The following is a 15,460-nucleotide window of genomic DNA, read 5'->3' on the forward strand; positions in this document are numbered from 1 at the left end:
AGCTGGGCTCAGGTATGACCTTTCACATGTTTTTTTTTTTTTAAACAGAAAGTTAATAATAACATAATTAAGAGTATATCAGTATGCATAGAGGAGTATAGTACTGTGACAGTATCTCAGTGATTGAATTTTGATATACATATTTTAAAGTTCTAATAGAACTTTAAAAGAATATATTAAAGAAAGAATAGAAAGAATATATTCTCTAGGCAGGTTTGTTAGGTAACACACAAAGAGGTACATATGCTTTGAATATTTTTCGTTAAAAAAATTACTACATTCCAGAGATATATTCTACCTCCTGCCTAAAACTAGTAAAAGTATGTTCCACATCTTTAACAATAGGATAATAAACTATGCCAAGAGTTTGAGAGAGCTAACTTTTCTAAAATTGCACCATGGGTTTGTTTTTTTTTTTTAGAACAGCTGTATAAGTCACATCTGAGTAACAGTGTACAAATAGTCTTGCATTAATTTAGTGAGACTATCAATTACCAACATTTTTGTAACTTGTTTCTAATACAGGCTCTGTCTCACACAATCTTTCTATCTTTACTGATGGCATTCCTTTTCTATTCAAGATGTCACAAGAATGAGAGAGGATGGGGCTATATTTTACCACATAGAAAATGTTTGCACTTTTACTCATGTATGTATAATGACAGGACACACTAAAAGCAAACCTAAAAAGATAGGCTTGAAAGTGATGCTCAAAGATGAGCACAGTCCTACTGAGGAGGAGTTAATCTTGCAATTTATGAGTTCTCTGTGCTGTTAAGTTTTAGTAGTACAAAATAATCGACAATAGTGAGATGTAAAAATTTATTTTGCACCTTAATAGTACAACTCATATAAAAATATCTCAATATGCATATGTTTTGTTCATACACTTTCTTCCTCACCCTGTTGAAATTTCAGCTGAACAGTGAAGCAGCTGAATGCCTGAATACTAGCTTCTAGGAGGAATCTGGTTATCTCCTATCTTAAAGAATTAGTTTATTGAGGTCAACTTATGATGCACGTAGGTTTAAGCTGTTCACAGCTGAAAATATCTCATTAAAACATAAGCTTGAGTGCCAAAAAATTGAAATTAACTTTTAGTCTCAAATGGACTACAGATGTGTAACCATGAAGTCTCATTAGTTCCTATTTAGGAAATCCTAGTCCCCACTAAAGAGTGACACAAAGCTCACTTGATTCCCAGGTGCCATGTTTGTATTATCATGTTCACTGAAGGATTTGCATGGCATAAATATTCCAGGTAAATTGAAAGCAAGTAAGGTTATGAAACACACACATTTTGATTGTATAACAAGTTTCCTTGCATTTAAAACTCAGAATTTAAAAAAAAAATCCTTAAAATTTACGAAGATATGAAATAAGACACAACAGGTAAATTTGCTATCAGTAACAAATATAGTGGCTCCATCTTCTAATGTAAAAATCAGTATTTTTATTCCTTTTTTTAGACAGAATTATTTTAACCTAGGAAGTCTCATGAGAAATGAAGATAGATACATTCTGTCTTCAATCTGTGGTGCAACCTTGAACAAACTCAAGAATTTATTCTCCTTCTCCATTCTCTTTTCTCTTTAGACCCTGGCTTATGGGGACATGAACCACGAATGGATAGGTAACGAGTGGCTTCCCAGTCTGGGTTTACCTCAGTACCGAAGTTATTTTATGGAATGCCTGGTAGACGCGAGGATGCTAGATCACCTGACAAAGAAAGATCTGCGTGTGCACCTAAAAATGGTGGATAGTTTTCATCGGTATGTTGGCATAAACACTACAACTATAAAAAAGTTTGTGTGTGCGCCTTAGTGCTCAGTGCTGCACAGAATAAAAACATTTACTTTCTGTTGTTCTGGTGTGGAAAACCACACAAAAAAGAGTGCTGTGTGTCAGAAATCTGAATTGGGAGAGATTCCTTTAGTAATAGCAACTGTATTGCAATTATGTCTCAAAACCAAGATATTGATACAGATAAATTTCATAATGAGCAAGAAACCATTAATACCCTTGACAATACAGAAAGAATAATAATTTAAGTGGTTTCAAGTATCAGAAACGGTTAGACTAAGATTCAAAGCCCTGAGATCTTACAATAATGAAAAACTATTGTGTGTAGCACATAAAAGCTGTTAACAGTACAAGCAAATTGACAGTTGTTTGGGTTACCTAGGGATATAGCCAGGACGCTAAATTGGAAATATGGAAATAAAGGCATTTAGACTTTAGGGAGAATGATGTTTATGTGACAAGAAGTGGATTTCTTTTTAATATACTGTCTGATTTGTCACTTTTTTTGAGGCCTGATTTGACAAACATTTCACAGCTTGCAAGGGCTGACCTTTTCTGAATATGACAATGCTTTGGGTTTCTTATGCTAGAATTTTTATTCAAACATACTCATTTTGGTTTTGTCCATTTCATTCCTGAAATCTGTGAAGTTTTTTTAATGTTTTTGCTCTCCCCTCTGTCCTCAAGATTTGCTACATGGGCACCATGAAACACCTCATGTGAAATGCAGGAAATACACCCTACATATGTTCCCATCTTCAAAATTATCTTTATTAACTCTGTAAATGTTTCTCTTTAAATAACAGAACAAGCTTGCAATATGGAATCATGTGTTTAAAGAGGTTGAATTATGATAGAAAAGAACTGGAAAAGCGAAGAGAAATGAGTCAGCATGAAATAAAAGGTGATAGTTCCTGGGAATGAATACTGGGAATGTTTCTTCTTTTGAAGCTTGACACTCTTAACCCCTTGTCATGCCATTGTAGCAAAGCATTTAAGCATGTCTTTTCAGTAAAACTAACATAAGTCCATCTATTTTCAGAACACATCCTATCTTCTTAAATTAGGCACAGTTAAGTACTTTGCTAAATTGGGGCTGAATGGTGATTTGATACATACGTTTTGCTAAATTGGATTTTGGGAACAGATCTTATCCAAGCTTCTCTCAGGCTCAGAAGCAGAAGGCCAAACAGCCAGCAGCTCAGTGGGATGTGCTGGGGGCAACACTGGGAAATGGGAGCACTCAGGCCCTTAACACTGTGCTCCAGCTTTTGAAAACCTTTGCCTTTGATTTCTTACGTCAGAATGTATCATAGAAAACGTTGCTTGGGGGGTGGCTGCTGAGGCAGTTGATTGGTATATAAGAATAGTTCCTAACAAAACTGGCCTTATTAGAAGATTTAACAGCTGAGTCTAAAGAATTTTTCTGTGTTAAGCTCTCTAGAGTAGTTTGCAGGCTCACTGCATGGTTCCTTTTATATATAACAATTAGGGTGGTTGGTTTTTTCAACTATCAGAAATTAATTCTTTGATTCCTTTGAGCATTTCCAGCTCTAGTGATTACAGCAGTTAGCACTTCTCAAGCACAATGCTGATTAGAAGAGCTGGGGAAAAAAGGGAATTAGAAGGGGGAAGGGTTACAGTGACAGTGCATTTGCTCAAGGCAGATGATGGCATGCACTAATGCACTGCCTTGGACATGCAGGCATCAGTGCCAGTCAGCCCAAGCGAGTCTAGCTGGACACTGACATAGAATTGGCTATTGGTCTCAAATGCTGGTGTTGCTTCAATGCTAGTCACTGCTAGAACAAGAGTAATATCCCATAACCTCCTTCACCTTGTTATGCATTTGTCAATTAGACAGGGTCCCAGGTGGGATTTTGTCTCTGTCTGCTACTCTGTGTTTCAGCTGATCCTGGCCCCAAAGTCTGGGATGCTTTTGGCCAGGCAATGGAGAATGCTTGCTCCCAGAACAGCTACATTAGCTGGACTTCTAAGGGTCCAGGAAAAAGCCTCATCACTTAGTAACAGAAAACTCAGTATTATGTTTCCCACTCACAAGCATAAAGATCAGTATAAGAAAGTTTTTAAAAATCTTACAGGCAGGGTAAGATACTTTTTTAGAAAAGCCAAATCTTCAAAAATGGTTTCCTAGCTCATTCTGTTGCCTTAGCTTTATAATTGGCATGGACATTAACAGCTCTACCAGCTTTCTGAACTAAAAATAGTTTTAGTCTCTAAAATTGTGAACTCATCGTTTGCTTTATGGCATGTTATAAAATGGTAGGTGCTGACCTGACTTTCAAAATGTTAAACTCTCAAGTAAAGCCTTGCGGAACAGATATTTCTTCTGTGCCCTTGCAATGTTAAACTGTAAAATCTTGCCTAAGAATTGAAAAGGGTATATATAGGAGGTGGAAGGAATTGCATTCTGGAGATGCCCTCTGGAGGCACATTTCTCTTTTGGAAATGTTATTTAGAATAAACATTTAACTTGAAGATAGCTAAAATCACACAGAGATTTTGAATAGGAGATATTAAAGCTATATGAATAGTTTACTGGCAATACTCATTGAAGAAATAGAGCAGTATGGCATCCACAGTGCATGCACAGCTACATGCATGCACCTGTACAATTTGGAAGTTATCAGGCATCAGGAGATGACGTGGTGTTATGTCCTCACAGATGTGCTGGTATGGAGCAATGATCGAGTCATACGCTGGATACAAGCCATTGGCCTCCGAGAATATGCAAATAACATTCTAGAAAGTGGTGTACACGGTTCACTTATAGCACTGGATGAAAACTTTGACTACAGCAGTTTAGCTTTATTACTACAGATTCCAACACAAAACACCCAGGCAAGTTTGCTTATGCTACTTCTGGTTATCTATACCCATTATTGCCTTTTATTCATCTTCAACCATTTTAATTTTTTACTTTGGTATCTCCAGGCACGGCAGATCCTTGAGAGAGAATACAACAACCTTTTAGCACTAGGAACTGAAAGACGACTTGAGGAAGTAATTTATTTTATTTTCAGTATTTATAAAATATCACAGTAAAACATTAAAATTAAATTGAATGCATGAAGACATGTTAATACACGTTGTTAAAAAGAGTCAGTTACAGCCTTAAGAAAAAAATTAGAAGTGCCCATCAAGGTTTTTAAAGTAACCACAATGTGGCTTTATATTCATATCACCTTGGATGCTAAATTTGGCACTGCACTCTTACCTTAAGAGGAACGTTTTCCTTAGAGGAAACATGCAGAAAGGAGTGGAAGTTTTGCTGGCCAGAGCAAGCGGCGGGGGGTGTGTAGGTGGGATGCCTGAGCAATCTATTCTTTGGGACACTTACACCCTTTCTTTAATAATAAAGAAGAAAGGAAATTAGATTTTCAAGTTTATTCTTTTTTTTTGTTTCTTTCTTTTTTTTTGTTCTTCAAACTTAATCAGTATTCATAGAGTGTGATTTGGGGCAGTTATCTGGGATGACAAATCTCAAACCCAGCTATGAAATTTATTCATCTTAATGTAAGAGTCCAATGCAAAAGTGTTAAAGTTTTGGATTTCTTCACATGAGAAGAAATAACTTTTAAGGACTTGCTGAAAACGTGAGATGCCTATGAATTCTGTGCATGCACATGAGTGTTTAATCCCTTATTAGCACTTTACATAAGGCACCTAATCAGTAACAAACCACTGCACTTTTTGTCACTGTATAAGAAAGTTCTACTTTAGCTGATACTAAACCCCTCAACTCTATCAACCTAGAGACTTAAGAAGTATTTTCCACCCTAGCATTTAATATTTCTAAAGCATTTGTTTTCACAAGCGTGTCTCAAACACATTACAGTGACTGGATGCAGTGCAGCAGAGCAGGGTAGTTGTGGAATTTGACAGTGGGAGAGGCTGCAACACAGCAGGATAATGAATCAGAAAGTTTCATTTTGCTTTTTCAAACACAACTCTGTGTTGACAGAGCGATGACAAGAACTTCAGACGTGGCCCCTCCTGGCGACGACAGTTTCCTCCGCGCGAGGTTCACGGGATCAGCATGATGCCAGGCGCCTCGGAAACGCTGCCAGCTGGGTTCAGGCTCACCACCACATCAGGGCAGTCACGGAAGATGGCGACGGACGGTATGAAGTCAAAAGCATATTAAATTGACTTTTAATGCATGTCTGTCTTGCACCAGAACAACTGTGTTCCTGTAACTAGGATGAACAGGGCCTCAGAGAGATGAATTAGGGCATGGAAGAGCACTGGCTTGGCATACTATTAATCTTTTTCAGGCTTGCTTCAGTCTGTCAGTGTTCATTTAAAATACAAAAAAATAAAATCCCACCTCACTATCCTACATCTGCAAAGGAAACCTTCAGAAAGACAGGAATTATTTACTAACTTACAACTAAGACTGCATATATTATCTAAGCAAATATTTCAACTTGTTAGCCTCTAGCAGGTGGAGTGTATTTAGAGAATGAACTTAGAAAACACGGTCACCTTTTTTTTTCCTCAAATTAAGTAGCTTAGCCTTGACCATCAAAATAACCGAAGCTGCTAACAAATGCTTACAATCAGATGGATAGTTAGCAAATACTGAATTTCAGGCAATAATTGAGTTATGGTATACCAGTCTTAATTTTCTCTGGAAATCTTTTAGTTTCTGAAAGATGTGCTGTCTCAGCAACGACTGAAAAAGTAACAAGCAGATCACAATTAAAAATCATTGTAAGTGAGCAGGGAGAAGGGACAAATCCTATCACAGCTATTTCTTCAGGTATATGGAAGACAAAGCCAAGCATACCTGCCTGAAGTTCTGACAAGTACCAGTACACAGGCCCATTTAAAATACTGTAATTTATTTCAGCATTAGAGGACTTAGGTCTATGAACAGACTTGTGTCAAAGTCATTTAATACACTTCTTGTAATGCTTACATTCTTTAACACTTGAAGGAACTTGGTATGACAATATTGCCACCTAAATTCCATTAAAGTCATCAAAATTCCATTAAAGTTTCTCACCTTTAAAAACAATACTCAACAGCTGCAGTTACAGATGGAATAATTTACTGATTGCATCACTAAATTCCATTGACTCCTAGCTCCCATGGCACTTCCATGGCCCACATTACTGTAGTAGCTAAGAACCTTAAAACTATTTATGGATTTCATTTTTTATGGTATGATGTAGACATTTTCCAGATGGGGAACTACGGCACAAGGGAGATTATGATTTACTTGAGGTCTTCCAGACAATTTATTCTTGATCTGTGTACTGAACTCAGTAGACTTAAAGGTAGGTAGTTTTAGAGAGCTACATCTTCATCCAGGATTTGGCCTCCTATCTCCCAGTGCTAAGAATGCAACAGTATTTAAACAGCACGATAGGTAAGAGCATTAGGACTTACAATAAAATAAAGACAAAATGGAGTTTTAAACTGTATTCACTTAAGACAGATTCCAATAGCATATCCGACATGAAGAAACGCTGAGTTCTGAACTAGACCATGGACAGATCATGTCACAGAAAGCCAATAGCCAACAGCCACCCTTCCAGTGGGAAATAGACTGATTTATTTTCTTCATGATTCTAAAGAGGTTCTGGTTTGTTTCCCTTTTTTTCTTTTTTTTTTTTTTTTGCGATTTGCAGTTGCTTCATCACGACTTCAGAGGTTAGACAGCTCAACAGTTCGCACATACTCATGCTGACAAGGCCTAGCAAAGAAGGCAGCACTGAATTGTTGTGAGTATTCATAAGGGGCCATCATGAAAGCTTTTTATAAATGTGCACTATGCCCGCATTATCCAAGCAAGAGCCAGCATGGAGCAGAGGACATAACTAAGACTCACTAGGGTGGTCATTTGACCATGACAACAGTCTCAAGTCAGTCCAGGTGACACTACCAACCATAATATGTTTTGGGGAGATGGCAGTAGGCACAGGGAATAAATTTACTTTATGAGCACTTGAAAGAGTTCTACCCAGAGCTGGGGTGGAGGGCAACGCTAGTAAAGGACTTCTTTTTTTACTACTTTTTTTTCTCCTTCCCCTTTAAATGAGAGTCATGGCTCTACATAGAACATCAGGTAGCTGCATAAAGCTAGAAGAAAACTTCCCCATGCAGAAAATCTTGCAAAGTTATCTATTACAGAGATTCTTGCACTTCTCAAATCATTCCGAATTGGCAAAGAAAGGATATTCTGAGCTGGATGCAACTTTGGATCAAATTTAGTACAGGAATTCATGTTGCATTTTTCACCACTTATCTTCCAGTTGTGGCTATGAATATTACAAATTCACTGTTCCAGAGTTCTGTGGAAATACAGTGTTCTACTTCATCACAAGATTTGCAAAAAATACTAACATCATGAGCACTTTCATCAATGTGGCACCACTTCATGCTAGTATTTTCTCAGTAAACCATTGTTACTCAGGGAATTGTAAGGGAGCTGGGAGAGAATATTTGGATAGCACCAAAACCTCACCAGGCATTAAACATGCTTCAATAGCTGTTGCATATTGTAGGCAAGACATGCCAGAATCTGCAAGGAAGTTGTTTTTTTTCTGGATTCCTAAGACTGGAACAGGCTTGGGGCCATCTTACTAACTTTGGGTAGGCTGACAAAGTGCTTAGGAATAGCAAATGTTAACAGTGAGAAAAGCAGATTGCTCAGGATCCCACTGGATGATGTAAGTCTTACTTCCTAGATCTTCAGAAGACTGTAAGAATATAAAATCTTAATCTAGCAGAAAAGGGAACTTTCCATGCCACCATGAAAAAATAAGCATGGGAGGGTTTTCTGTTGGTTTTTTTTTTTAAAAAAAGAGGTAACTGTAGCAGCTGGTCCTATGAAAATGATGATGAACCACATAAATTATAGAAATCTTTTTATGTGTACATACGTATAGCTCAGAGTGTGGTGTTGTATCAGTAAAGCCAATGACAGGACTCTCACTGGGTTCAGTGGGGATAAAAACTAACAGCAGAGATGCTGTCTCCTGTGTGCTTCAGAATTGCAATGTTGAAAGCAATAAAGTATGACCAAGAAATCAAGGACAAACACCAAGCTATTTATTAGGCCAACAGTAATGGGCCAGGCACATGAGGTGAGGTTTGAAAAGTGCAACAAAGGCAGAAATTTGAAAATTGATATGCTAACAAAAATGAATTTAAGATTATTCACACTGTTTATTCACACTATAATAAAGTAGCAAACCACAAACAGAAGTAAAATAGCAGACTTTTCTGGCACTATAAATATGGGAGCTATGCAATTTAAACAAAAAGATGTTTATACAAAGTTATATGAGATATACAATGTAACTTCAATTTCCACTGGAGTATTAGTAGCGATTCAGCTATCAGTGATATGTATCACATCAGTACTTGCTGTTTCTTCACTATTCTACCAATTACATTCTAATCTTAAGTGCTTGAGAGCTCTATAAGAATATCAAATTTGCATCTAAATTGTAATGACTAATATATGAGGATGACTGACACATATTACTATTTCTCATACCACATACTCCTTTTAGAGAAGCAACAAGATGGTGTGAACTAGAATTTATATCTATTTGCCATAAATGCAATTTCAAAATGTAATGCAGGTTAGAAACCAGAATGCACATTAAAATAATTTTGGATTCCAGTACATGATAGAGAAAAACCAAACCAAAACAAAGAAAAGCAGGAAAAATATTCCTACACTATTATATCAAACTCAAAAATTTAAACAAATTGTCAGAATCTTAAGGATGAATGCATAAACAAAAACTGCTCATGTGACTTGAAGTTGGTTGAAGGACAACAGAGGAGTTTCCAGAATTCTGTGATCATAGTTCCTGAGTAATTTGAATAAAAGGGAAGATTATTCATTACAACATGCTTCCTGAAATTTTCCAGATCCAGCTTAGACTGAGACCCAGGCTTGTAACACCTTGCCTAGAACACATCAGCAGCTGTGTTACTCAGGTGACTAAAGTATCTGCACGCTTAGAACCAGGAACTGATTCTAAATAAGCAGGGGAGGGGTAGCTGAATGAGATACACAATAGCCATATAAGAATTTTTAATATGGTAAAGCAGAATATGCATATGAAGAGCAGGCCCAAAGAGAGCTGCAAATGGACTGCATGTGGAATAAAAGCAGATGGCCAGTGATCAGAGCAGGCTGCAGATTCTTCCATTCTGCTACTCTTACAGAGAATTTCAAAGAGAATTTCAAAGCCTTGTATTTCAAAATAGTTTGAAAAAAATAGTTTATGCCAACAGGGTACAACCTTACAGTATCATACAGTTTTTCTTCACAACAGCTGGGTTCCATTCATGTGCTTTCAAATTGCATTTCAGGTTGTTTTTTTAACCATTTGTTGAAACCATGATGAGCTGCCAGAAACTATGAACAGACATTCTCAGAACAGTCCTGTTTCAGTGTACTCTCAGTATAAGAAATCTAAGAACAATTAAGACTGTTAGTGCTGGCCAATCAATGTTGCAAAGAAGTTTACCACAGGACAGGTGAAGCCTTCTGCTGTGGGGGCTATATGTTGCCCAGCTGAACATCTGTAATGCCTTTATACAGTCAGTGGATTTGGCACTTACACTGTCCAACCTTCCCCAACATTTTGCTCTTATAAAACACGTCATCGGCAAGTTAGAAGGCTCAGTCAGAAAAGTTTTGTTGCTTCAGGCTGGTGCAATAGAACGTACTAGTTACACTTTTATTCTAATGAAATATTAAAGGGGATTTGGCAAAATCAACAATGTACTTTACCAATGAAGGGTTTCAAAGAGGATTTGTAAAGACAAATAGAGATGTGAATGATAATCTGGAAGCAGCTGGTCCATAGCAAAGAAATCATCAGGATGAAAAAGGTAAATGCTGATGAGTTGCAGCAAACTAGGAAGGAGAACCACAGCAACATCTGTACACTGAAAAAGTATGTTTAGCCTTGTGCCAAACAGGCAAAGGTCTCCAGATGCAGGAAACTAACCCCAGTGCTGAATCAAAAGAGCAAGAAGACAAAGTTAAAGTGAACATAAGCAGCAGTCTGTTTTGATCTACGACAGAAATCAGTATACATTAGTAAAAGATTAAAATGCATTATTAATAGGTTTATGTTGCAGATCTAAAATTAAACAAATGCATGTCTCCCACAGATACTCAAAACTCATGTTTTAATAAAACATGCAATAGCTTACTTAGTGCTATATTTTCTGATGTCATTACATCATAGACTGAATTAGAATTAATACAATCTTGCTAATTAACGTTTGTTTATTTTTTCCCTTAGATGTCATCTCTTTCTTCTTCTTTACCTGAAGTGCACTACCACGACTTAGGAAAAAGAACATTAAAACTCTCTGCAAGAACAGGGTAATAGGGAAGAGAACACATATGGTCTATCAGACAAACAAATATGATGTTCCTTTCATGTATTGGTTAGTTTAAAACATGAATAAAAATACCTAAATTACTACTACAAAAAAACAAAAACAAAGCAACCTTTTCTCTCAGCATCTCTGTCATCAAAAATTTGGCAGTAGTGCACATCCAAAGCTTTTATCAAATGAAGCCACTCATCTTTACATTGTTCCATCTGTTTTATTGTAAAATACTAGACATTTACGTATTTACTGTGTATGTATTTCTTTTAAAATGTGTAAGTCTTATGTAAATGGATATAAATATGATTTTTTAAAAATAAAATCTATGGTACATGGGGTCTCAGTGCAAACATTTGACAATACAGTGTCAATAATACTGTTTGTATCTTTCCATTCCACCATTTTTACAGTTTTTGGATTGTAACAGTCAAATGAATATGTTTAGCAGAGTTAGAAGCTTCAACATGTTCCTACTGACAAAAATCTGTCAATATTTAAAGCTGAACACCTGCCTCTGATGATGTATAATAGAATGACATAACCTGGAACTGAAGCCAAAATGGACCTCTAAAGACAAAATGGAAATGTCAGATACCTATAGAGAAGCACCATGATGGCTCACCTCTTAAACAAAGAAACCCAGAAGAACTGTTTATAAAATAAAAAAAGCAATTTAATAAAACATGATTTATACAAAAAAATCCAAAAGACTTTCTTCTATGTTACCTGCGGACCAAGAAGAATCTTGCTTTACCAAGAGCCACCTTTTCGTTCCAGGATCTTCAAACACCAGCCAGCATTGGAAAAGTAAATCTAATATTTGCATAGAATCAGATTCTCGTTTCTAGATATATTCAACAAAGAAAGAAAAGAGAAGCCAAACCCCACCATTTCTTCATTCTAACAGGGCATTAGACAGGTTCCTGTCTAACGTTATGCTTTTAGCCAAGATGGCCTTGCTGAGACTTCACAGAAGTCAGTTTTATCAGAGGAAATAACTGAAAGACAGAGTGATTAATATATAGTGTATAAAAGTTTAGAAGAGCAACTATTACCTGCTGTGGCTTTATTTGGTGGTGTTACTGTTGTTTATTCTTTGTTTAAATGGGAAGTTTCAAAGTAAGACCTACTTAATAGTCATTTACCTATTTGCTATTTTTCTGCTGCTTGATCTTAGCTCAAGACCTGTCTTTTAGTTATTTCTTTTAGCAGTTTGATCTGCAATGTTTGCACGTACATGAACATTTGTTTTGTCTATTTTCATTTGGCAAACTTCGGTCAATCAGATGGTGAAAGATTTTTCTCCCCCAATGTCAATAAAAGAAGAATTCAGTGCTATTTGTGTTTATAAGTCTATTAAGCTTGGTACATAGCAGCATTAATTTTGGAAACCACATGCTTCTCCTAGCTAAGCATAAGCACATTTTGGCACTAACAGGTATGAGTTACAACGGTCAGAATCTGCCACGAGAGGGAGCACTGGACTTGCTGCTGGTGTGATACGATATCAGGCTCACCGCACACAACTCTATCAAGTCAGGGCTCTTGTACGTACAGTTCCTCGCACTTACTGACATCATTGCTGATGTTCCTTCTTCTCCTCTCTCAGCCTCCTTTTATTATTTTTGTGCAAAACGTCACGAAGTAAAGCAAGGCAAACACTATTGTCAGTGGTTGCAGTATCATATGAACATCCCCTTGTAAACACCAGCTCACATTTTACAGAATTTCTTTTGCAGCCCACATTGTCAAGGCCCACGCTAAAATTTAGGGGATAAAGGGGATTGAGGTGTGTTGGGGAAAAGAATGAGCCAGATGTTGCATCCAAAGCTGAAGTTATCGTGCCCTAGAAGTACAGCAGTCCCAAATTCTTTATTTCACAGTGGAAGAAAACAGACTAGAAGAATAAAAAAATTTTATTACAACTATTATTGTGACTTTAGTTTTGATTTAAGGATAACATATTAAATTCATCCCTGTCTCGCTCACACAAGCTGAAGCTATACCCTCTACAGCTAGACATTGTGGTCATGCTAAATGTGGCCTAGTTGACTCCAACCTTTTCAGTACACTAAGAATAACTACTACATCTGCCTCTTCAAGCCAAGTTTCAATAACACCCTGATCATTCAAATCCATCTACATGCTTCTTCTCTCCAAAAACAAAATTAGGAAAATTACTGCTCTCCTACCACTCGTTAAATGGGCTTGTTTCTCCTTGATGACCAGGCTGCTGGGCAGCAGCAGAGCCATGCACAAGGATAACTACTGCTTCTCCCTTTCTGCAGCTGGGCTCAAAGCTAAAGTTGTAGACAAAGTATTCTGCAATCACAGTTCCTCAGCAAAAGGCTCCACTGGAAAATGAAAGCAATGCCCATGAAACAAGCATTTTTTTTTTTCCCACATTGTACTGCTGCAATAAGGAGCCTTTCTTTGTCTGGGTTTTCTGAATGCTGATGCATGACACTTTGGCATTTCTGGAATCCTCCACATTAGCAGCATAGTAGTGCAGTGAATTCACCTGACCACTCTGCCCTTCTCTTTTAAAATACAAGTCTCAATCTAAAATGACTCCTATCAAACTAGAGGGGAAAAAAAGGAAAAAAAAAAGGAAATTTTTGAGAAAGAGGAAATAAAAGAAAGCAGCCCAAGCGTCTTCAGAAAACAGAAGTTAATACAAATATTTTTGTCCTATTGAAGCTCTTCACAAACAGTTCAGAGAACAGATAATAGTTTCTTACCAATATTAATGTATGCAAATAGCCTCTCAGGAAGGTAAGTGCATGCCAAAATATCTATTATTAATGCCGCTAGGGTTTTTGTGTTTTTTTAAAGTCTGATATTAATTCTCACCTCCTAAAAAGCAGTTTACCTTTCCTTACAAATGAAGAAACTGGTGTAGGAGCATGAGGTATCATTGGGAAGCTATACAAGACCTAGGAAATTAATTCTCTTCTCCTACATCTACTTCAGTATCTTCACTAGAGAGTTTGTGCTTTTACTAATTAGTTCTCCTCTCCTGCTTCTGCAATTGCATGATGGCTGCAGCCAAGATAATGATAGCAAACATACAAAACTTAATGTGTCACCTTTCGTTGTACAAAACACTAATGTCCACGCACCTTGTGAATGTGCAGTTTCTTTGTGATAAGACACTTGTAGCATCTCACTAATTTAAAAACAAACCAAAAAAAAGCAACAAAAAAACGCAGCACTGACCACTCCCAAGAACTCTCCCTTGGCCTGCAGCTGCTCAGCACAGTGTGCTAAGTTACAGAATTGTGAAACGGAACAGTGTCTTCAAGGCACTCCATTATTTGACACTGTCCTCCTATTAAAGCCTTGATACTTGAGTAATGGTACTTGAATTCTTAAATAATCCATCCAGAAGAACATAATATCTTCAACTAACTGCAACTTATACAAGAAGTATTTCAAAAAAGTTAACAGGTCATCTCTGAGGAACAAAATTACTCCCACATACAACTCACTAGCATGTGTACTTAACATATCTACCTATATACATAACATATCTACCATAAAGCATCATTAACCTTTGCTCAGTCTTTAAATGTGTGATTTTCAACTGAGTCAAAGAACCAAGTTGGAGGGTTGGGGCAGGCTACCTTATACAATGATTTGGCAAAAAACAAGTAGAGTGCAGACTCAAACGAGGCTGTTTTATTATAGGACTGTATGACCTGGTTCAACACAACTGTCTCAGCTGTATGCAGTCCCTAGTGAAAAAACACATGGACATTTTATATAGTTCTTATGTAACTGGTAGAGCTCACCAACTCTACAAAAAGGTCACAGGCACAAGGCACCATCAGGGTATGACTCACGTTAAGTAGCATCTATCACCTTTTAGCTCTACATCAATACAAAACTTATTTGATCACTTTACATTTACTTACCTCTATCCACCAACACACAGCACTATTTCTGGACTCCTCTGAGGACCTCATCATCTGAATTTGTGTATTGCTTACTGTTTCTTCCTCTGGAAAGCGCTGCTGAGTTTGACTAACTTCTTGGCTTTTGACCTTTTCTCTATACGTATATCTTTAGAAGGATTTTTACATGTATTGTTCAATTAAAAACCAGCAGCTTGAGAAATAATGTCTATACAGAGTGTATCCTCCATGCCCTAGCTTGTTGAGAACCCTGTAACAATTCTGAAATGGCCTATAAAGTTCAGAATGGGCTTCTTAGTATCTGTATTTGCTAAATTTCTTGGTTTTATATATATATA

General features: G+C 37.0%; 1 protein-coding gene across 1 annotated transcript in view; it reads left to right on the forward strand.

Annotated features, from left to right (window-relative positions):
* LOC103800446 (liprin-alpha-2-like) overlaps nucleotides 1–11,297 on the forward strand; it is a gene marked incomplete at its 5' end in the record, with an annotated part of 15,400 nt that extends 4,103 nt beyond the window's left edge. The window contains 7 exons of the mRNA XM_009072822.1: nucleotides 1,597–1,772; nucleotides 2,610–2,707; nucleotides 4,490–4,665; nucleotides 4,759–4,827; nucleotides 5,789–5,948; nucleotides 7,464–7,556; nucleotides 11,112–11,297. Coding sequence (XP_009071070.1) covers nucleotides 1,597–1,772; nucleotides 2,610–2,707; nucleotides 4,490–4,665; nucleotides 4,759–4,827; nucleotides 5,789–5,948; nucleotides 7,464–7,522 — 738 coding nt within the window. The remainder of the gene's footprint in view (nucleotides 1–1,596; nucleotides 1,773–2,609; nucleotides 2,708–4,489; nucleotides 4,666–4,758; nucleotides 4,828–5,788; nucleotides 5,949–7,463; nucleotides 7,557–11,111) is intronic.
* Between the last annotated feature and the right edge of the window lie 4,163 nt (nucleotides 11,298–15,460).

The sequence above is a fragment of the Acanthisitta chloris genome, unplaced genomic scaffold (genome assembly GCF_000695815.1).
Source record: "Acanthisitta chloris isolate BGI_N310 unplaced genomic scaffold, ASM69581v1 scaffold35634, whole genome shotgun sequence".
In the NCBI taxonomy this organism is placed as follows: domain Eukaryota; kingdom Metazoa; phylum Chordata; class Aves; order Passeriformes; family Acanthisittidae; genus Acanthisitta; species Acanthisitta chloris.